Raw genomic sequence first — 24,909 nt, 5'->3', positions numbered from 1 at the left:
ACTATCAAGTAGAAGGATACTGAAACATTAAGGGGAAATATTGTGATATTTACCTTTAACAATGTTCTATTATTTGTGTGCTTACCTGGGTATATGAAGGGCTGGCCACCCCACCAGCCTTTAACGTCCATGATAAAATACATTCCTCCCAGTAAGATGAAGGAGAAAAAGCCCATGCAGGTGATATATGACAGTGACCTATACGAATACATATCAAAAACACACTTTATTGTGCAAGCTCGACCATGGTAAAAGTAGCACTGGACTAAGTTGCATAATGAACTGAAAGTTTTTCTCTTGGTTTCTCTTGAAAAACAATGTGCACTGTTTTACAAAAATGATTGAATATTGCATACCCAAATGAAAAGTGCATTCTGTATAAACTTGGGAAGCTCTGTATTTTTTATTCAGGATTTGGATGACCAGTCCAAAGTGTGAAAAATGAAGCGTAAACAACAACAAGCGGCTTCATAAATAAATAATATATTTTGATGCTGAGGCTGAACTACAGTAGCGTACAGTAAGCTACTATTGTACATTAGCGTCGGTAGTGGATCTTTGGCACACAGCGCGTACAGCCGTGCCAAAGAATCATGTCCCTGTCTGTTCCTAAGTGCAAGAATGTTTGATGTAATATCATCTAATGCAAAATGGCTCCATCTCTGATCCTATTGGAGCAGCAGCGGAAGGCTTCTTTATATCTCATCCAAAAAAGACACTTAGGCTGCGAGTTAATTACTTTGAGACATTCTGGCAGGGACTAATACTCAAGAGCTCAATAACATGCGCATGATAAACTGCCTATAAAAGCAGGGCAGGTATAATGGCTAAGGATGAGCATGGCTATGGAGAAGAAGCTCCTGTGGGTGAATCATGGGACATTTTGCTTGTGTTTCCTACGGTACAGTACCGTCTCTGATTCATATGAATATTACATGTGGTGTGAGCATGGAAAGAATATGTCGGCTATAGGTTAGGGTAGAGGCAACCATACCTCTCATACAAAGTCATTACACTGATTGAAACGTTGATCAAATATCTGTGCGTCAACTGGGAGAGTCTAGACATTGAATTTGTACACCTGTTTAACCATTTCATCATGAGAAAACAGATGGGGCCACTGAGAAACATCAAGAGTTTGTCCGTTTTTCCTGGAGGACCCTTTTTGGTTCTTGGGAGAAGCTTTTGCAGTGAGCTGGTGAAGTAACAGGAACTGCCATGATGGTGGGTAGTTTGGGAGTGTAAAACCGCCTGTTATTTTTGCTCAGCTGTAAAGAATAACTTTGTCTGAGGTTGTATCACCCGGGCTTGCTTCACACTCTTGGATGGCTGGGGGTGATTATTTACAGTTGTATCTGTCATTAGAGGTAAGTAAACGCGTGTTTTAGCAGGCCATGATTTGTGCCTGCTGGAAACTCATCCTTTCTTTTGTGAGGAAAAGTGGCTGGATATAGAGGGTCAGGAAGCACTTACCAAAGGTTTTTATTGACAGGTATAAATCCCTCGTCTCGTGTGCACTTAGAAAGGATGGCTGCAGAGATTCCCTGAGGGTGAAAATGAAACAGATTTCAAATCAATGCTGGTGATAAAGCAAGCAGTTTTGGGCTTGCTAAAACATGGGTCAACAGAAACAAGTAGGTCAGATTAACCGATTATCTGAGACTCAGATCAACAGTGTCCCCAAGGTCTAGCCCAGACACCCATGTGAAAAACAGAACTGCAAACCAAATGGTTTAAAATCCAACTATGAAATAAATGTTCATAGTTGGACTGGATGCAAATCCACTGGTAGCCTAGAGAATTGCTATTGTTTCAAATTCTTGTGGAGAATGTAAGGCCATCTGTCAAAAATCTGAAACTGAATGAATATGGATTCTTCAACAGGACAATGATCCAAAACGCACAAGCAAAGCTTGAAATGGAGGGTTATGGAATGGCATAGTCAAAACAAGAAATGGCTAGATTAAATTATTTCAGCCAAAGGTGGCAAACGCCAACAATTGAAACTAGGGGTGTAGTTACTGTTTCTACACTATAAAGTTGCATTTTTGTTGACTTATGTTGGATAAATGATTGCCAACTACAATCTTTCAGTGCCAATTGTTAAATTAGGTTAGGTTTATCTGTGAAATTGTGTTTTTTTACATCCACATATGTCCAAATACGTAAAATAAAAACTTTCTAGGGGGTGTACTTTCTTTTTCACATGACTGTAGATCAAAACCCAAAGAAGCTTGTTAGATGGATATCCATCATTTGTATAGATGACAGAATCGATGGCGTGGAAACAGCCCGGCTCTGGCTGGATTGAGTCTCCAGGCTATGCAGGCAGCCAGGATGTGGGACGGGCTGGTATGTGGGGCAATCACTCAATTTAAATCTCTCACACCCGAGCCCTGATCGTTGAGCTTTAATTAACTCTGGCTGCTGCTTATTGGGATGAGGATGCATGGCTGCCCCGGAATATCAAGGCACTGTCAGTAACTCAGAGAATCCAAGACAACACTACTGAAACATCCTGTTTGTCCCACCCATCGTCAGCTATCTGCCGGTTGCGGAGTCTGCATATCAAAAAGAGAAGGGCATATCTAGTTAACAATAAACAGCAGAGGACATTGTAGGAACAGGATGTTGTGGGCGCCAAATGTGTTATCTTTGTATAACACTGTCTCTGGTCTGTCCGAAACAAATTTTGTGTATAACACTGCCTCTGGTCTTTCTGAAGCTAATTTTATGTATAACACTGACCTGTTTGAATCTCTGTGTTGTATAACACCATCTCTGATCCTCAAGTGTCTGGTTCTGAATTAAACACTCTCTGCTTTTGGCTGGCTGCATCAATTAGCTCTTTACTTTACCAGGCCAGACTCACAGCTAATGTCAAGAGAACATTTCTAATACAAGAGGCTGCTCAAGTACACTTTAAAACCTCTCTTGGAAGGTCACATTTGATCAGATGAGTCAATAGTAAGCACTGGTCATTCAGTTAGTCTTATTTCAAAATCCGTAATGTGGGGGAAGACACGTCCCACTGTTCCACGTGCAATTCTTATGGGCCACAGAAAACCAAAATTAATTGGGGATGCAGATAGCCTGGCAGTTAGATCTCTTATCCTGTCCTTGAGCATGACCCATTTTACCCAAACGTTGATATTTCGGCATCTGGCTATTTTGTTGGACACCTACACATAACAACAGGCCCACCGTACCCTATTGTAATATTATCATAGCTGTGCATGCTGATTGGGAAACTCTGTGATAAAAATATCAAAATAGAACAAAGGCTGGTTATGTATCTAGGCGGTTTACTTTATCATTCTCTGCCGCTGGGAAGAGCAAAATGGATATAATTTATTTTGTCTCCCCCAAGCCACTCGCCCAACAATAATAGTTAACATGATTCAACCTGAGAAACCTAATGGACAGATTTGTCATAGGAGTTGAGGATAATAACGTTTAAAGAGCCCTGATGAGATCCTGTAATGATTTTCAACTGGTTCACAGAACACAGAAATACACAGGAAGGTGTATCTAATTCCAGATATACAAGCTGCTGTAATACAGTATATTTTTACCCAAAATGGTGTCTGTTTTGTTATACATAATTATCTTATTGCTTGATGGTATAATATTATATTAGATCTAGTAGAAGGCGGATCCATCAATACTGAAAGATAATTTATTTATTATATAATGGAAAATCTAATCTGAAAATGTTATTATTTGTACTTAAGAATCCTAATGAACCCTACAATAAGAAAACATTTACTCTAGTTAAGACTCACATGATCATCCATCTGAAATCTACTTCCAAATCTACTTCCAGTCCAATGTGGGACTATCAAAAATCCCACATTGCAAACAAATTACTAAAAGACAGTGGGGAAAGACAGAGGAGAGAGTTTAGAAAAAAATACACTGAAGACAGTGGCTTTGCCCGTAGCACCACCCAGGCCACAAGGTGTGATCACTATTTTAACACTACATTCTTAGCGAAGCTCAAACACCTGAATGTAGTGACCATATTCTTTTTTTTAAATGGCCTCAAATCTTTCCCATCCTGAGTCTATTTGGTTTCTTGCTTTTCCTTGCTACAGTAAGACTTGAAAGGGATTCTGGTCCAGCTAAAAACTCTCCATCAGCGCCCCTGTTTATCGGGTCCTGGGGCTCAAGGTCCCTGCACTTCCTTTGTCCCATGGAGATTCCCCTCTGGCAGCTTTGCAGCAGGCATTGTCCCCCATACTTGACATAATTATCAGATTCCATATGATCAGGCTAAACATTAAAATACTACAAGGGATTTGTCAGTCATTTAAGTGGAGGGTCTTCTTCCCTTTGTTTGCAGACAGATGCAAAGAGAGGTCTGCATTTCACATAACACTTAACTTTCCCCCATGGGATAGATTGTCCCCCGAAAATGAAACAGTAGACTGCTTGTGCCCCTTTCTGTTTTGGGACCACCCACGCCGAACACTGTTCCTTCAAAATAATAACCTTAGCCCTCAGCGATTTGCTATGTATGAAAAATCACATGTATCTTATTAGGATTTATCTTTACAAAAGAGCAACCAGTGTACTTCACTTGCTCCCGGAGGATGACAGCATGTGTCCAATCTATTGTTCCAGCGGAGCACGAAAACCCCAGATTCAGCTTGTCTAGGTTGATGACTCTTGGATTTGTTGAATCAGGTGTTCGCTAACAATAATATTAGACTGGGACAAAAGTCTAAACATTTATGGTTGAGTTTCCATAATGAGGAACACTGATTTATTGCAGAAGAAAACTAGGATCTGTATGTTTGGTCTACTGTTATATAGGAAATTGAGTCTTACGCTGCCATGGAGCTTAGTTAGTAAGTCTTTTGATGCTAATGTTTTGAGTTCAATTCCCACAGAATGAAGAAAGTATGACAATGTTTGCACTCAATACTGTAAGTCATTTGAGATAAGACTTGTATAAATTACGGAAATGTAAAGGTAAACATTTCATGATTAGGATATAGCCATCCATTTCCTCTGACGAGCTGAGCAAAGGAAGAGGAGAACACGAGCTCCTAGCCATGAGGTTCTGAGCTCAATGTCACTAATATGCAAGATTTGTATGTTCAGAAACCACACAAGAGATACACAAGCAATGAGAAACAGAGCCTATCCCCTGGGACAGAGGATATTTGTCTGCCTGGAAACAGACAGCCATGCATTGATGGGTTTAGTTAACGTAGCAGAGAGATGACATACCTACCATAGACCAACTGCTTAACGAGCAGTTAGGCAGCTATGATAAAGTAGTGACTTCAGCAGAAATGCAAAGCGTTAAGAGTTACGTTTCCATAAAGTGCCTTGGTGTGGCTTTTCTGTTAAAGGGATAGTTCAGCCTATTGCTAAATGAAATATTGGTTTCCTTATTCCATGTGCATTCTATGGCCAAGGTTTAATAGCAACCCATGCTTCGGTTTAATTTCCTTTTAATTCCCTTCATTTCATTAATCTTTTTCAAATTTCCCATCCAAGTCCTGGTTAATACATTAGCATCAAATTAGCTCAACAAAGGAATTTAGATTTGTGAATGTAATTCAACAATGACACTTTAATGTAATACTGGTACTGGTGAAAAAATACTTTTTTTTTACATTTCTGGCAATTAATTTTCAAATACTTATGTGCATTTTTTTAACTCAACAATCAATTATAAACAATTTCTTATATTTATACATGATACTCTAAAAATGCTAATATCAGTAAAAGGACTTGGTTGGGATTTGTGCCACAAACATAAATATGTGCCATGAAGTGAAACCACGAGTTGCTGTAAAACCTTGTACATAAGATAAAATTACTTCTATCACTTTCAGTGGAATTGAAAGTTATCAAGACTGAGACTAAAACATGGCAGTAATATTTCTGCCCAGCTGTGGTTTGCATTACGTACCAGGAGAATGGCCCACACCAGGAATCGGGAGAGGATGCTGACATCCTTTTTCCTGTAAAAAATGAGAATTTTTCCCGCCTGTGGATAAAAAGGACACTGATAAGCGGACTGGATATACAGGTCATTACTGATACTTTGAAAGAGAAAATCCTATATGCAGCAAGAAACACGTTATATTGGATGAACTAGATTGGACCAGGGTGAATGTGATTGCTGTGTGTGGTGGTCGTATTTCTCATATCCCTGTGCAGCCAGATGCGCCGTGTTAAGTCACTGGCGCTTTCTGATTAATTTGGTGATGATGAATACATCTCAGCTGGGGACATTAGCATGGGCAAACACAGACGAGGGGAGTGGACACCTGGCGTGTCGTCTAAGACTCGATGACTGAAGGGCTCAGCGCTAACTGCCCACAGGGAATTTAGCTATGCGGCTGCTTTCGCATGGCAACATCCCACTGCAAAAGCGCTTTAACGTAACATTGTCACCATCAAAGTGTGTGAGCTGTTTAAAGGGTTCCCGCCCTAAAGACCTCAAACCTCTGTCCTCACCTTTCGAATGACATTCTATGTCAACAACGGAGGGCAGCTGTGCAGACATAAGGCTGGAATATGTCCCTGGGACAACCTCCATTTTAATGGACTACTGACTCTATGTCATCTCATGACGCAAGGACAAATCATTTTAACTGATAATAATTAAAAGACTAGCTCACATGAATGACCTTTGTTATTAAAATGTTTGAATATCTTGGAGACAATGCGTAAGAGGGACATAAACATTTGGCACTTTTTTAAAATAACAACTGAGGTAAAGTGTGTATATATCTGGTAGGATGAGAAAAACAAATATTGGGAAAGAAACTTGAGATCTGCTTACTTGCATCCCCATGAAACCCATTACAATGGAGTTGATTGTACCCAGAAGTCCCTCTGGGTCAAAGGGCTGGGTAGTTTGATACATTACCTGAAATACACAGCATGAGAGGAGCTAACAAGCCATTTCCTACAGAGCAGGTTAATATAAAAAAAGTGAAATAATCTCTCTGATGTTCTAGTGGTCATAGAGCCTGCCATTAGGAGTGACAAGTAGCCTAGAGGTTAACACATTAGGCACCATGGTCCCATGTACTGTAGCTCAGTTGGTATAATATGAAACTTGCAACGATAGAGTTGTGGAATTCTCATGGGGGACCAGGATGAAAAAGTGTGAAAATGTGTACACTTATTTCTGTCTCTCTGGATAAAATTATTTAACATCTAAAAATGGAAGGTTGCTAGATCAAATCCCAGAGCCTGCAAGATTGAAAAATCGGTTGTGCTGTTCTGGTGTGAAACAGTTAAACTCGATTGCTATCATATGGTCATTTAAGGAACCAGAATCCTCTAGATAAGACAGAATGGCACAGTTTGAAAATGTAAAATTGTAAACATTTTAAATCTCTTTATCCTTTGATGAGCAGACACATCTTCAAATGGTGAAGATGCTGCATACTTACCTTGCATGTTGGCCAATTGTAGATATTTTTCCCGAATAACCACTTGTCAATGTAGCCGGCTGCCCCCCCGGTGCAATTAGGATAAAGGCCATTATCCCCAATCCCACCAGGTCCCAAATAGCCTCTATTGGATGCAAACATACTTGATTACACATCCACATTAAATCACAACATACATATTGCAGAGGGTGTGTTGAAAGGAAAATACTTAGTAAACACAGGGTTTAACCTCCCTGTCAATCAACATTTATGCAAACTACTCAGCTGCCTCAAAAGGACTCAGGCAGTGTCAGGCAAAGAAGAGCACAGAGCCCAAAAACACTGAAAAGAAAGAATAGGAGTGGAGCGCAGAGATGAATGAAAATAGGGAGCGAAAGGAAGATGGATCCTCTGCCTCAGCGCTCTCATTGCACATGACAGACTGAGATTGGCTAATTATGCCCTCTGAAGCGTCCACCACAGAGCCATAAATCACATTGGTTCATAACACCAGCTAGCTAGCACAACAACATGCTGCACAGAGCAGCGCTAACACTAAACCCACAGCACCCTCCCAGTTTACCATCCACAATATCACATCACCACAGCATGTACACATGGAGAAATTAATTGTATTAATTATCATCTTCACCCTGTCAAAAACAATGAATGCAGTGTCCATATTAGGACATTCACTCATCCAGCCTCCATAGTTAAGAGATTTGGTCACATGATAGCCTGAAGAAACCTGTTTGTGTTTGGGTTGATTTGACTTACGTGGGGCAGTTAGGCACAGGCAGCAGAAAGGTCAGACACAACCATAATGTCTCCAGGAGAATAATGACGATCCACTCAGGCCAATACAACACCACATCTCGTACAGGGTCCCACCAATGGTCCTTTAGTTCAATCATGTAAAAGAAAAAATCACAGAATTGTCGCATGGAACAGGTCATTTAAGGTACCAGAACCCATGTAAGCCAGATGACTTATAATGCAAACTCTGCGTTTGGCAACCAGCTACACTTTCCATGGTCATATAACTTATAGTGTTACTAAATAAGGTCCTTTGTAATTCAATTAGCACAGCATTGAACTTTAAACACTACGGTTGTGGGTTTGATTCCCACAGAGGGCCAGCATTATAGTATGCACTTAGTGCTGTACGTCGCTTTGGATATGAGTGTCTGCTAAATTACTTGAAATTTAAATGTGATAATGTTGCTTTCCAGAATCTCTTTGTGGATAAAAACAAACCTGCAGTGGAATCACTTTCTGGCCCCAGAAGGTCTGCATCAGAGACAGTATGAAGTAGGTGAATCCCAGACGCTGGAGGACTCCAGGGATTCTTAGCCATGACCAAGACACTGCAACACAGAGAAAATGACCCTTCATATAGACCTCTGGACTGACTAGAACACTGTGACACAGAGAAAATGACCCTTCACACAGACCTCTAGACACTGATCAGAACACTGTGACACAGAGAAAATGACCCTTCACACAGACCTCTAGACACTGATCAGAACAATGTGACACAGAGAAAATGACCCTTCACACAGACCTCTAGACACTGATCAGAACACTGTGACACAGAGAAAATGACCCTTCACACAGACCTCTAGACACTGATCAGAACAATGTGACACAGAGAAAATGACCCTTCACACAGACCTCTAGACACTGATCAGAACAATGTGACACAAAGAAAATGACCCTTCACACAGACCTCTAGACACTGATCAGAACAATGTGACACAGAGAAAATGACCCTTCACAGACCTCTAGACACTGACCAGAATACTAATAAGAAGACTGCAATTTAGCCAGCATTGCAAACACAGAGAAAGGGTCTTCATTCTGGCCTTAAATGTCTAATAAATCTAGTAAATATTATTCAAGGCTTCTGAAATGTGAAATTTCCCAATAAAAATGTACAACCATGTATATTATTTACTATATATTCCACAAAAACATTTCTTGTTTTTACTGGATAATTTTCCTGCAAACATGGCACTAAATAAGTTACGGCACCTGTACATTAGCAATGCTGTAATTGTATGGCTGTCTGAAGTTAGACTTTTATACTTGAGTTATAGACAATACACAGCATAGATGTAATGACGAAATGATATACAGACATCCTTGAAATGGTTTAAAACCATTTCTGTTGACGCAAGCAAATCTTTGCACCCGAAATGAATAGCCTCACCCATCTGTAGATGTGCGACCGCAAGAATACTGTTCCCTGAGGGAAGATGACAGGATGCATTATGGGATGATATGGGAGGAAGTGGGTGTCAGTCTTCAGATATCAAGGTGTGTCACAGAGGTGGAAAGCTCATCAAAGATTTCCAGTTATCTCCAAGCCCAGGCAAATTAGGGATGATGGGAATGACCTTCACTTCACAGATTGATGGTAATCTCCACATTAGTTAATTGAAAACCTCTTTGCAGCTCGACGTGCTTTTAAAAACAGTATAATTCCAATAATTGATCCGGGCAAATCAAATACAAAGCGGAAACGCATTTCTTCCACAGAGAAGGAGAATAAACTTTGTTTGACTAATGACAACCCTAAACTCACTTTTCTGAGATTGGTATTTGGATTCCAAAAGTAACATTTAAATTGATTTAGCCATGCAAGAGTCATGCAACAGTATTTAAATTGCACAGTTTTTTGTAGGTGTTTGAGTAGCATACTTAATTTTAAATATATAAATAAATAACTATGTCTCCTGAGTTTTCTAGGTAGTAGCTTAATTTTGACTGGTGAAGCACAAGTTGCAAAACCAGAAAAGGAACCAGGCAAGCCTAGATTAAGTGATAAATATTGTTGTCCTCACTGGATTCAAACCCCAGTCTCCCACATGAGTGGCTGTGTCTTTAACCACTACATCACCATGCTATACAGCTACCCAGTGTCGGTATATCTCAACATTAGATCATTTTGTTACACCTTAACAACATGCCAAGTTTGAATATTTCGCTAGACACCACTAAGCATTGTGAGACTGAATATAAACTTTACACAGCAACAGCTATTTCATGGCACAAAAACATTTTTTTTTTTTTTCATTTGTGAATAACACTGATACAATAACTACAATGTAGGTGATGATAACGGACTTTTTCGTCAATTGAAAAGACGAGAGAATCGTGGAATCCCCTACTCTTTCACTGCCCAAGGGGTTTTGATCTAGCATATATTACCCCAAAAATCATGCATGGATGCATACTGTACTTTGACAATCCACCAGACATAGTGGCAATATAAACAGTTTTATTTAAGGCTTACTATAACATAGCTACTGAAGGTTGTAGCAAGTTTTATCTATCCTGACCCAAAAAGCATGCACGGATGCGTACTTCGAAAATCCACCAGAGATATTCACAATATAACTGTAAACTGTTTAATTTTAGGCTTACTATAACATAGCTACTGATGTTTGCGGCCAGCAAAGTTTTTGTCTATCCAGAACAAATCTTAATACTTAATTTGCTTCGAACACGGGACCTGGTTGCAGGTCTGCATTTCTTACCACTACTCTATTTAACAAGGGGTAGTCAACCGGTCAGTCAGTCACTCACTCAGTCAGTCAGTCAATAAGAGACATTCGCTCAAAAAGAAAACAATTGTAATTGGTTTGCTGAATTAGATAAAACATCTTGTAATGAAGTTTGATGAAGCAAACAGAAAGGCCATTTCTGGAGTAGGACTTATTATTGTCAATGAATTCACCTGGGACTTCTGGTCCAAAAATCAAATCACCCCAACCATGACATTTCATCAAGAAATTGGTTGTCTCTTTTCTTTCTTATATGTGTGATTTTATTGTCTTGATGCAGCTACTTTCAGTGGAGTGCAGCAACTTCTAGCAAGCTTAGGAGAATCAAATATTGGAATTTATGAAGCACATCCCAGCAACCTTTTATACTTCTTATTACACTGGTTGCTAAACCAGGACGTAGGCTGTAACAAAACTACTTGGACGAGAGCTAATGACAACAATTGATCAGTCACTTGAGCTTGACATAGCAAGGCAACCCTGTCTAACCATCATTTTCCAACATGGACAGTGCTGAAATGCCCATTGCAGGAGATCTGGACTCAGTTGGTATGCCTAAACATGGATAAGAACACAAGTCACAATGGTGCCGCTGTACCCAAGAAATGTTACAGAACATACATACAGAACAGAACAAATCGCCTTCATTTCCTAATTTAATTGAACCTAGGGTTAGATAGGGCAAGGGCATCGTGGTGAGAGAGGGAAAGTCCGGGGCGACGCAACACTGTCTGCAGCAGTTGATGGTAAAACTCATCATCCTATTAGAGATTTTACACCATACAACAACCACTGTCTACAGCTGGTACCATGTAACACTATCTGTTGTAATTGTCCATTACAGCAACGCTGGTTGTTTTTGCTCAAATCCTTCTTTGTTAAATGTCCCCTGTTGCTGTGTTTTGCCACTATGAGGAATAACAATATTTTCGTTAAACTGGTTAGTGAGACAAGTCCATTAGCGCCTGGGTTGGGTAATGTGTGAAGGGCGCTCGTTCAGGCCCTCTGTGGATGTAGGACGGTAATAATTCCACGCCATCCTGACAGCTTTTCTCTTTTAACCCTGTCACATATCTGGCAGTCAGCCGTTGCCTGCCACCCCACGCTGCCAGACTTCATCACAAACTGTACTGTTCAATCCATACTGGCCTTTGTTCTTGGTTGCCAAATTCAATACTGGAATCATTGGAGTGGTTCATATATAAAAAAATAATCCTTTTTGGATTATCTAATGGTTTCAAAATAATTGTTTTCCACACATTGCGTTAAGGTCATGTTGAGACAAGAAAATGCCAGGTGAGGGAAGGTTTTAATGACTTGCCAGAGATTGAGCTCTTGGGCTCCTTGAATAGCAAGATATTTAGATTAATAACTTGAATTACTTATTGCATGTTTCATTACTCTCGTTTATTTCTGGGTGCATACATCCTTGATTATGATTTAAGGTTTAAAATGTTCCTTATCCATTGGAATAAGATATGTAGGCTCACAGAAGATAACACATAGCTACATTATTTTATCCCATTGCGACTGTGTTATTGATATAAACATTTTGTCTATTTTTTCTTTCACAGAACAAACAAAACATTAGGTGAAAAGGGTGAATACACATTAGGTTAAGCTGTAGGGAGAATATGCCAAATAACTGATAGAATTTGACTTTGTTTCTTTTGGTCATTTTTAAAAGTGTGAACCTACATAGTCCATCCTTTGGAGAGTAGTTGATGAAACAGAAGCCAATAAGGATTAGGATGACAGATCTCCAGGATAGCTTGCGTATCAGTTGCCAACGACCAACTCCCTTTTTCTTCAATGAGGTGAAGGCTAATACCACTGATGTCCCAATGATGAACACAAACCTGAATAAAACACACAAAACACACAGAAACATAGTTGAAAATAGTTTTAGCTAAGTACTCACTGATAATAAAGTGAAAAGGAACACTGCATTTGTTTTCAGACATTAAAATCATTCCAATGTGAAGATAATTCATATTAAAATTACCCCAACAAGTTCATTCTTGAGGTATATAAGTTAATAAAAAAATGTAATAAATGGAAAGTATTTTAAACTATTTTAGTGCATAGTGCACAACCAAATTAATTGTTAAAATGTGGTAAAAGGTCTGTGTGATGGTAAAGTGAGCTTTCCAACCTGCTCCACTGACAATAAGGTACCTTGGTGTTAGGCTGGTATTAGTGACTGTGCACGGCTTAAACTACTTCAAGGTGTGTGCACTGTAATGTCAGCATTTGTTCATGTTGTGTGTCGTAGCCAAATCCGCTCAGGCCTGTTATCATTCAGCGTTGAGCTATTGAATGGCTGCTGTAGTGAAACCTACCATGGCATCACAAGATCAGCCACAGTAAGACCTGGAACACAAAGACATGCCTATAAGTGACAAGGCTGACAGACAAACAGGCCAGAATGACAGACAGATAGATGGAGTGAAGAACAGATAGACAAACCAAACTGACATCGATGGGCAGATAGATGGAGCGAAAGACAGATGGACAGACCGGAATGACAGACAGACCGGACAGATGCACACACAAACAGACAGATGGACAGACAGACAGATGGACAGACCAAACACACAGACAGATGGGCAGATAGATGGAGCGAAGGACAGATGGACAGACAGACAGATGAACTTAAGGCAGATAAACGGGTAGCTGAAAACCAGACAGTATACCTTCTATGGATATATCTCCAGGCTCACTATGTAATCAAGGCTCACTATGTAGGAACTATGTTACACACCAAAACAGTCTGGGCTTGGCCCTGTGATTAATAACATATTTAATAATGTATTTAATGCCCCTGAAATACAGTTTTTCTTACAGTTCGATTTTCAGACTGAGTGATTTATAAATGTCCAAACCTCCACGATAGTGGAAGCCTTGCAGTAATATCAAAATCAATCAACTTTCCTCTGGAATGACTGTGATTCAGCGTGTATGATGAAGGGGCTATTATAAACCTTAAATTTAGTTCACCTTAAATACAGTTGGAGATGCATCGGTAATGGTCTCCATTAAGATTTAACATGCAACCTGGGTTGTTAGTGTTATTGATCCACTGGAGAGGTGCTTGAAGTAGACCAGATAAGAAATGACTGCATGTGCCTTGTTGGTTTAAGCCTGAATTGACAGTAGAATTAATAATGTAGTGTTTGGTGTGTGGCAACTATGTTAGAATTGCATACTAACCATTCCATGGGGCATGTTCAAATATCCAGTACCCGCCACCTCCATAGTTGACAAAAACCATGACTGTCAGAGAAAATCTGGAGAATATGAGAAAAAAAGGTTTCAGTTTCAAAATATAGACTTACATTGTTTTTACTGGACTCAGACACCTAACATGAAATATTAACTGAAATGTCCATACAGCCAATCCAGTATCTCACAAAAGTGAGTACACCCCTCACATTTTTGTAAATATTTGATTATATCTTTTCATGCGACAACACTGAAGAAATTATACTTTGCTACAGTATAAAGTAGTGAGTATACAGCTTGTTTAACAGTGTAAATTTGCTTTCCCTTCTAAATAACTCAACACACAGCCATTAATGTCTAAACTGCTGGCAACAAAAGTGAGTACACCCCTAAGTGAAAATGTCCAAATTGGGCCCAAAGTGTCAATATTTTGTGTGGCCACCATCATTTTCCAGCACTGCCTCAACCCTCTTGGGTATGGACTACTTCACTACTTTACATTGTAGCAAAGTGTAATTTCTTCAGTGTTGTCACATGAACAGATATTATCAAATATTTACAAAAATGTGAGGGGAGTACTCACTTATGTGAGATACTGTATAACGGTTTCAGAATTCTCACTCAGTTTCCCATCAAACTTTTAATAAAGACATAAGTTCTGAATCAAAGGGCAGGGGCACGGAATACATTTGGTCACACGCAGAAACGCCACACAACGAAATGCAATCTAAGCATTATTAATCACTCAGGAAATGAACACTTGTCCTCTAGACCTCCTCGCACAGGACTGCTGACTAAAGCCTTTGGCTCTAATTTATGATACACTTATAACAGCGCTCACGAGGGCCACTGAAACACGTCGTACATGATGGAACGCCGCACTGAATCAGCTGCTACGTTGGAAGGGTGTTAGCATCACGTGTCAGAAAAGGTGTTTTGCATTACATTGGACATATTGGCTGCGTGGACCACAGAAAGCCCAGAGGCAGGTAGAAGGTTGTAGTTATCTTTATGGCACCTTCCCTCTTTTCACCAGCTATGAAATTACTTCTTATTCACTTTGGATGCATGAGTCATTTTTCTGGAAATAAATAGAACATTAGGGTGTCTTTAGGGACTGTAAAGAGATTAATGCAAGTTCCCAGAGGTGGTCTGATAAGGTACACTGTGTGATTTCTGCCCAGATTTAATAAGGAGGTACAACAAAAGCCATTACTGCTCTTTCTAGCCCTAAACTGTTGATACCAGATTTTAATCTGGTTTTATATTATCTCAAAAGGACTATTAAACACAAAACTACTATATATTGCATACAAATATATATATATACAGTGAGGAGAACAAATATTTGAGACACTGCCGATTTTGCAGGTTTTCCTATTTACAAAGCATGTAGAGGTCTGTCATTTTTATCATAGGTACTCTTCAGCTGTGAGAGACGGAATATAAAACAAAAATCCAGGACATTTTTAATAATTAATTTGCATTTTATTGCAAGACATAAGTACTTGATCAACTACCAACCAGTAAGAATTCCGGCTCTCACAGACCTGTTCATTTTTCTTTAAGAAGCCCTCCTGTTCTCCACTCATTACCTGTATTAACTGCACCTGTTTGAACTCGTTACCTGTATAAAAAAGACACCTCAATCAAACAGACTCCAACCTCTCCAAAATGGCCAAGACCAGAGAGCTGTGTAAGGACATCAGGGATATAATTGTAGACCTGCACAAGGTTGGGATGGGCTACAGGACAATAGGCAAGCAACTTGGTGAGAAGGCAACAACTGTTGGCGCAATTATTAGAAAATGGAAGAAGTTCAAGTTGACAGTCAATCTCCTTTGATCTGGGGCTCCATGCAAGATCTCACCTCGTGGGGCATCAATAATCATGAGGAAGGTGAGGGATCAGCCCAGAACTACACGGTAGGACCTGGTCAATGACCTGAAGAGAGCTGGGACCACAGTCTCAAAGAAAACCATTAGTAACACACTACGCCATCATGGATTAAAATCCTGCAGCGCACGCAAGGTCCCCCTGCTCAAGCCAGCGCATGTCCAGGCCCGTCTGAAGTTTGCCAATGACCATCTGGATGATCCAGAGGAGGAATGGGAGAAGGTCATGTGGTCTGATGAGACAAAAATAGAGCTTTTTGGTCTAAACTCCACTCGCCGTGTTTGGAAGAAGAAGGATGAGTACAACCCCAAGAACACAATCCCAACCGTGAAGCATGGAGGTGGAAACATCATTCTTTGGGGATGCTTTTCTGCAAAGGGGACAGGACGACTGCACCGTATTGAGGGGAGGATGGTTTCGTGAGATCTTGGCCAACAACCTCCTTCCCTCAGTAAGAGCATTGAAGATGGGTCGTGGCTGGGTCTTCCAGCATGACAACGACCCGAAACACACAGCCAGGGCAACTAAAGAGTGGCTCCGTAAGAAGCATTTTAAGGTCCTGGAATGGCCTAGCCAGTCTCCAGACCTGAACCCAATAGAAAATCTTTGGAGGGAGCTGAAAGTCTGTATTGCCCAGCTGTCTCTGTAATTGCAAACAAAGGCTACTGTACCAAATATTAAGTTCTGCTTTTCTGATGTATCAAATACTTATGTCATGCAATAAAATGCAAATCAATTACTTAAAAATCATACAATGTGATTTTCTGGATTTTTCTTTTAGATTCCGTCACTCACAGTTGAAGAGTACCTATGACTTCTACATGCTTTGTAAGTGGGAAAACCTGCAAAAATCGGCAGTGTTCTCCCCACTGTGTATATATATTTGTATGCAATTTATAGTAGTTTTGTGTTTAATAGTCCTTTTGAGATAATATAAAACCAGATTAAAATCTGGTATCAACAGATTAGGGCTAGAAAGAGCAGTATGTATATATACATACACGCACACACACACACACACACACACACACACACACACACACATACACACATACACACATACACACATACACACATACACACATTCAGATTGTAATGAATACATCCATTTGTCGTCATAGCAACAGTGACAAAGGTTAAATCATTCTGTAGATGAGCCCTGTATAAATTGCTATAGAAATGACAATACAGCAAGATATTGCAGATATGTTTTATTAAAAGCTTATTGAGCTGTATTCTGCGTCCACTTCTATGGGATAACCATTTTTGTCAGACTAAATTACCAACTCTTGCACCTTACATTGCCTCATGAAATTAACCATTGGAAGAGGGCCACAGATTAGGATTATTACACTAATTTACAATACAAAACATAAGCACTTTAAAGGTTCTGCTTAAAATTATAAGGACTGTTGACTCTATTCAGCACTGATCACATCTAAATAGCTGAATGTTGGCTTGTATATCATATGAGTGATACCATACCACTTTTCTGCTATTTAAATAGTTAAAAAAATATATAATTAGGAACACCAACTGGGTACTGTAAATATGAATAAATAACTGCACAATACATACACAGTGCTTTGACCAATACATAGCATAAATGTCCATTGTAAGCAGTCCTTATTACAATAAATACTACACTGGTAATTACACTGTACTTAGTATTGTAATTAATTACACTGTAATAGCAACATGTACCACAATTACACAAAGGTATTGTGGTCTGTAATTACAGAGTTGTAACAATAAATATATGTGTGTCAAAAGCTTGCACAACCCATATTGTGTACAGTTGTGTTAGCTAAAGTAAATGCTAATCTTTTGTTTTCACTTGGTATAAATAATACGTTTGTACATGGTAACTGCACATTATGTAACTATGAAGTGGCCTGTTCATCACATTCCCCAAAATGGATCGCTGGAACAGACAATGAACCACGTTGCTGGGGCTTGCACTGAAAAGACAACCTTCAGTTACTGTTTGCTTGAGCGCTAAAACGTCAAAACAATTCCGTCTGTTACAGATTTCTGAAGGGGTAGGACTAGAAAGTTAGCACAGGTCAAGATACACCTAATTTTCAACAGCCATATCGTGTGAAACACCTAGTAGTTACCGTAAACGTGGGTAGACTACGAAACAATTTTGCAATGTCCAATTAATGATTATGGACTCACAAGAGGTTCTGGGGGTCAAAGAGGGTCAGATGGGTCCTCCGATGCACATGTTGTTGAAGATAACCAGGAAGTATTTCCAGGCAAACCATAACCCAGCCAACAAACGTGATTGGAGTTGCCAGATCACTAACAAGACAAGGCAGTCCTGTCCAACTTCCACAAATCCTCCCACGGAGACACTTAGCTAGCTTATACCGCCCTTTGTGGGACCCTGATGACACAGTTGTGCCGCAAAGCAGTTACTCAGACCACTTTCTACTTTGGGTCCCCCTACTTGGGTTGACATTATCTGGGATGTCTCCGGCCTGCCAAACCCCAGTCAGCTGACCCATTTCTGACCTGTTTCTGTAATATAAATTTAGTTAACCCAAATGGTACTATTTGGGGGCTAATTCTACCAACAACACTGAGTGGCTACACTGAAAAGAGCAATTACAGGTTGTAAATTTGAGCCTTCTCAGTCACCAACCTCGTAATTTGGGAAATCTAGCCAGTCTGTATGATTTTTTCAGCGAGACATGACAACAATGACAGTGATTACTGAATTGGATGCAGCTGAGAAAAAACAAAACTGAAACTGGGGAATTCTGTGGAAACCTTCCTGCCAATTTGCAGCAAACATGATAACAAGCATTCGTTGTTACACCTTTATAACTACAGACTGCAATAACCACCAGTTCACATTGTTATAACAGTGTGACAGTGTGTAATAAACTATAATAATAAACTATAATACCTTTTAGTGTAATTACAGAGTAATAAGGAGCCACTTAAATCTAAGTTCTTGACATGGATGATTATGGACAATTGCACCATATTGGATTTTGATGTCTTTACATACAGTAACGATTTCCTTCAATACCGTGCCTCTTTAGCCTACAAGCAAATGGATGGCTACACTCAATCACCATTGAAGATTGAGTTACTTACATTATCACAAGCCACATCAAGTACATGGAAACCCAATCCAGTCATAACAAATGTTTAGTACTTGAAAGGAAATGGTCATGTTGCCTTTTTCAGTAGCCAAACATCGATAGGCTTCAGAATGAAGATGATAGGCTTTTCTCTATGTATATGTTCACGTTTTTTTTTTGTGATATACAATTTTGACTTCACGTGTTTATTTATTATTATTATTATTCTAATGTAATTCAATTTCTTTCAAAATATGTCAGAGAATCAAATTCAAACATATGTATGCCCTAACCTTTAGCCTGCCCCCAACCATGGTAATGTCCGCTTCAGTGACATATAACTTCACAGTTTGAATGTCACCATTTTGACATTCTAATGAGACCATGTTACTGGCACATCCCTTGCAGGTACAATTTGTAATTGACCCTATCTTGTGGTGCTGTGATTGTTGTTTATATATAAATATATATACACCAATCAGCCATAACATTATGACCACCTGACAAATATTCCCCCTTTTGCTGCCAAAACTGCCCTGACCTGCTGAGGCATGGACTCCACTAGATCTCTGAAGGTGTGCTGTGGTATTTGGCACCAAGACATTAGCAGCAGATCCTCTAAGTCCTGTAAGTTGCGAGGTGGGGCTTCCATGGATCGGACTTGTGTGTTCAGCACATTCCACAGATGCTCGATTGGACAGAGATCTGGGGAATTTGAAGGCCAAGTCAACACCTTGAATTCTTTGTTGTGGTCCTCAAACCATTTATGAACAATTTTTGCTTTGTGGCAGGGCACATTCTCCTGCTGAAAGAGGCCAATGCCATCAGGGAATACCGTTGCTATGAAAGAGTGCACGTGGTCTACAACAATTCTTAGGTAGTGGTTTGTGTCAAAGTCCCATTCACATAAATGGCAGGACCCAAGGTTTCCCAGCAGGACATTGCCCAAAGCATCACATTGCCTCTGCCGGCTTGCCTTTGTCCCATAGTGCATCCTAGTGCCATATGATCTCCAGATAAGCAACCACGGGATGTAAAAGAAAATGTGATTCATCAGACCAGGCCACCTTCTTCCATTGCTCCATGGTCCAGTTCTGATGCTCACATGCCCACTGTAGGCGCTTTCAGCAGTACAGGGGTCAGCATGGGCACTCTGACCGGTCTGTGGCTACGCAGCCCTTTATGCAACAAACTGTGAAGCACTGTGTGTTCTGTCACCTTTATATCAGTACCAGCAACTTTTTCAGCAAATTGAGCTACGGTAGCTCATCTGTTGGATCAGACCACACAGGCCAGTCTTCACTCCCCATGTACATCAATGAGCCTTGGCCGCCCATGGCCCTGTCGCCGGTTCACAGCTTTTCCTTCCTTGGGCCACTTTTGATCGTCTAGCCATCACAATTTGGCCCATTTTTCCTGCCTCTAACACATCAAGGTTGAGGACAGAATGTTCACTTGCTACCTAATATATCCCACTCACTGACAGGAGCCATGATAATGAGATAATCAGTGTTATTCACTTCACCTGTCAGTGGTCATAATGTTATGATGTATATATTATCCCAAATCTTAAGCAAGTAATCTTAAAAATAAATGAAATGGCTTCAGGCTTTTAGAAGTGCAAATTTTAAATGCAAACAAAGTCTAAAGGTTCTCAACAACTCATGTCAGTCATATTTGAGGAATGAGCTGAAAAGCCTTTTAAGGAAGAAGAAACCCCTTTGGCTTTAAAAACAAAATGGACTAGGCTCCATGGCACATGACTGATTTCTCTTCTTCTCAGTGAAACGTTCTAACTGGATCATAACTCAGCCAGTTGAGGCTCATTGGAACGTTAATCTTGAGCCCAGAGTCATAGTTTGAGTAGGCATTTCTCTAAGTAGAGTATGCAACTTTAAATTCACATTGTCTCAGCAGTAAACAGTCTCAAATGCTTTACATGTTTCACAGGCTTTACATTTTACTTCACAAAATGGTATTTAAAAAGCGTTTAAATGAGATTTTTTTTCCCACAGATCAAGACAGCCTACTGCACATTCTTAAAGTCAAATATAAATCGTGAAACATTGCTCAGGTTTTCATAACCCAGAGTTAATGCTCAGTGGCATCCATTATGGCTGTGAATCCTATTCAATAACATTCCACCGACCTTGAACAACCTTTAAGGCAACAGATTTATCATGTTTTTGTCAAATTTGCTCAAGATAAATAGATTTGGTTGCTAGTCTTTGACGGATAGCAATATTCAAAACTTGTAGCCAGTTAGAAGTTAGACAAACCCATTAAGTGAAAAAAAAGAAGCTGGTGTTGAACAAAAATCCACTTGAAACAAAGCTTTTAAATAACACTTTTTGGCCTAAACTAAAACTACAGTTAACAGTCAAGTTGAATAAAATGCTATGGCAATGGTTGTGAAACCTGAAGGAAAACCTGCCTCAGTTTACTGAAAACCTAACTCTTCGATGAAGTTTTATTTTTCACAGAGATAATTACACAAATGAAAATTTGCAGTATCATTTATAACCCCAAAAATGTCTTTGCTAAGATATGGCCAAAACATGTCTTTTTATGATAGTTGTTAGGGAGTTGGCAACTGTGGCAGAGAAATACCCAACTTTGATTTCAGTGTTACTGTTGTCATTTAGTGATGGAAATTGTATTTTATTATTTCAACATTTGGGTAGTGGTATACGTTTCTAGTTACTAGTTAGGGGTAAGAAAAATAGCTACAATAGAGCATTTTATTATTAAGATGTATTATTAGGTTATTATTAGGTCCATTCCTGATGATCAAAAGCGTTTTCGAACACTGTGGTGATGAACAATTCAATCTTGGTATGTCAATTTGATATACGATAGTACCAAAATAATATTGAGATTGTGCAGATACCGTGAATGGGATTTCCAATCTTTCTAAAGTATCCATCCAATGTAATCTAAGAGCATAAATCATTTCCCCACATCAATAGTGGAGAGGTCTACATGATTGTAAAAACTCTGCTGTGGCTCTATGGCTGACTGAATATGTGCTGATATGTTGATGGTATTATTACATCAATTATTTGGCAAAAGGGAGGTCAAACTTACACCAGCTTCCTGTTTCCAGAGAGCCGTGCTGTGTGCCTGCCTCGAGGCCACTATTAAGAAGAGCAGGGATCCGAGATTAAATCACATCACTCCTGTCCAACAGAAATACGCTGTTCCATAGATAGACCCCAAGAGATATTACAAATAACGCTCAAAGCGATTTCCTGAAAACAAAGGCTCAAGTAACCATGTGACCAGACAGTGACCCTATACTCTTTGTGATACAACACATACTGTGTTTTGAGTTCAGGTCAGTGTTAACATGTCTATGATCAATTAAATCAGCACAATGCACCCATGTTTAGTGATAGAGATTAGCAATTGTTTTACATACCCTCGGAAAGAGTCCAATGAGCGTAGCCGTGTTGGTTTTGGTATAGCAATGTTAACCTTATCCGCACAACCTTGTGTTTCCTCCTGAACAAAAATTAGCATTCTAGTCAACAAACCTTCATTTTTTTTAAATGTAATAATTGACAAGACTTAAACAATGGAATCACATGTAGCAATGACATATCCAAAGACGAAATACCCTAGAATCAAGTAAAAAGTCTGTAATGTTCAGTATTGCCAAAAATCTGATTTTACTCGGTAGAAATACAAAGTTCAATCATTCTAACTTGATGGTGTTGCCTCTGCTTGAATGTAACAAACACGAGTCAATTGTATCCAGTGGGACTGGTTATCCTGGTTTTAGGCTGTGGTGAATAGCACTTGGCCACTTCTTCTGTTTTTATGACCCGGCTGGATGACTCTGGCCTGCTTGCCTCCCAGTTTGATTACCCCGGCCTGCTGGCTTCCATTCAACAGTGAGGAGGGCCAGAGCAGGAAGACACTAGCTGTAATTTGTTATGATGGATCTGACTGCCACCATGAGAACATATGGGAGATGAAGGCTTCTTCCTTGAGAAGATGAGAGGAGCTATTCATGATGTCCAAAAAATACCAAGGAGCCTGTCAGGCTGTCACATTATGGACCAAGACAAGTGGATAACTACAATACTTTTTCAATCACTCTAATGGAGTTCTTCTTACTCTGCATTTTTCTTTTATGGGTTATCATATTAGCATCTAACAAATGCCTTTGTGGCTGGAGTATGGAGGCTTTTAGATATTTCTAATATCTCTAAAACTTCACAGAACAAGTTTATTAAAAATGTTGATGCATTTTGTGGATCAAACCCTGAGTTTAGTTTTTATTTCAGGGAAAATAAGTTCTATGAGGTCAGTCCCAATATCAGACACCCTTCAGCTCCTATGGAAAAACCCCCCACGGAACATTGGTTTGGGTGTCCAAGTAGAGAACCCTTTTAGTTTCAAGTAGAAAACCCTTTTTGTTCCAGGTACAAACCTTTTAATTCACGTTAAAACCCATTTGGGTTCTAGGTAACATACAAAAATAGTTGTACTGGAAACCAAAACATTTACTTCTATTAAAGACATTTTGGAACTATTTTTCTAACTTGTCACTGATAAAGGAATATGGATATTATACTTACATCAACTGCATATTTTTTTTTTTTGCAGCAAAATATCTTGACAAGCTTTGCCGTACAGTGTTTCCTGTAAACCAAAAATGATAAGCTTAGCTTCAGATAAAGGCATACAGTATTGATATCAAAGAAACATCTAGAAATACATTACCTGTATAGGTAGGGAGCAATGACACATAGGAGACTAACAAAGGCCAGTAGAAGAGCGGCCACCAACAAAGCTGTACAATTAAAAAGAGGGGTCAGTACAGGCCTGCGCAGACAGAAAGAAAAGATTAATCAGGCAAGTCCAGTTCAGCTGGCCCGCAATCAAAACTGATAAATGTTGTTACACTCACTGGATTAAAACACTAACATTGTCTTATCCCCAGCCAGGTCAGAGGCGCCCGCACGGCCAGATAAGTTGCTGGAATGCCGCGGCACAAGGAAATCCCCGAAGCCGATTACCTCCCTCCGGACGATGCCAGCCCAATATGCGCCGCCCTACCGAAACCCCCAGGCCACAATCGGCAGTGGCGTGACCAAGGCGCGAAACCACGGTTTTGAGTTTAGCCTTAGAAATTCAATAGCGTCTCCAAAAAGTGTGCCTTGACAACAAAAGTGCTATATACTGACTCGGGGAGAATGGGCTACAATCTACTGCTACGGTTTTTAATTTGTTTTAGTTTAGCCTTAGAAATGCAATTGCGTCTACGAAAATTGTGCCATGACAACAAATGTGGTATATTCGGACTCGGGGAAGTACTTCGAAAATCCACCAGATATAGTCGCAATATGACCATGGACAGTTTTATTTTAGGCTTACTATAACGCAGCTACTGAAGGTTGTAGCCAGGGACGTTTTTGTCTATCCGGAACAAATCCTAACGCATACTGTAAGTTGCTTAGACTGTAAAGAGACTTCGAACGCGGGACCTGTTTATTGCAGGGGGTGTAACTAGGTTTAGTCAGTCATTCACTCACTCAGTCAGTATGAGACATTCGCTCTTCTTGGCCGGCTCCGCTTATGCGGTAAACATAGAAGATAAAATATAACTTTCGATTTTTTTATGTTTTAATCATCTTTAATTAAATTGTCCAAAACAAAGAATTCTCATTTTACATAGTTTAAAAGACCCAAAGCCTGACCGAACAG

General features: G+C 39.7%; 1 protein-coding gene across 7 annotated transcripts in view; it reads right to left on the bottom strand.

Moving 5' to 3' along the window:
• ret (ret proto-oncogene receptor tyrosine kinase) overlaps positions 1-24,909 on the bottom strand; it is a 103,287-nt gene that overhangs the window by 71,284 nt on the left and 7,094 nt on the right. Inside the window, exons 5-17 of one of the 7 annotated variants that reach the window (XM_029120592.2) lie at positions 23,926-23,995; positions 23,781-23,844; positions 22,616-22,698; positions 14,189-14,265; positions 13,318-13,348; positions 12,674-12,834; positions 8,664-8,773; positions 8,184-8,305; positions 7,428-7,551; positions 6,809-6,895; positions 5,930-6,007; positions 1,474-1,544; positions 86-198 (exon numbers count right to left, since the gene is read on the bottom strand). The exons of 2 other annotated variants lie outside the window; for them this stretch is intronic. In XM_029120592.2, coding sequence (XP_028976425.2) covers positions 86-198; positions 1,474-1,544; positions 5,930-6,007; positions 6,809-6,895; positions 7,428-7,551; positions 8,184-8,305; positions 8,664-8,773; positions 12,674-12,834; positions 13,318-13,348; positions 14,189-14,265; positions 22,616-22,698; positions 23,781-23,844; positions 23,926-23,995 — 1,191 coding nt within the window. Of the gene's footprint in view, positions 1-85; positions 199-1,473; positions 1,545-5,929; positions 6,008-6,808; positions 6,896-7,427; positions 7,552-8,183; positions 8,306-8,663; positions 8,774-12,673; positions 12,835-13,317; positions 13,349-14,188; positions 14,266-22,281; positions 22,332-22,615; positions 22,699-23,780; positions 23,845-23,925; positions 23,996-24,909 lie in introns of those variants that run through there. 4 more of the 7 variants (XM_029120595.2, XM_029120596.2, XM_029120593.2 and 1 more) reach the window with 4 other exon arrangements.

This window comes from Esox lucius, chromosome 6, assembly GCF_011004845.1.
Source record: "Esox lucius isolate fEsoLuc1 chromosome 6, fEsoLuc1.pri, whole genome shotgun sequence".
NCBI classification, from domain to species: domain Eukaryota; kingdom Metazoa; phylum Chordata; class Actinopteri; order Esociformes; family Esocidae; genus Esox; species Esox lucius.
Note: the sequence above shows the minus strand (reverse complement) of the source record. Positions and strands in the feature narration are given on the sequence as shown.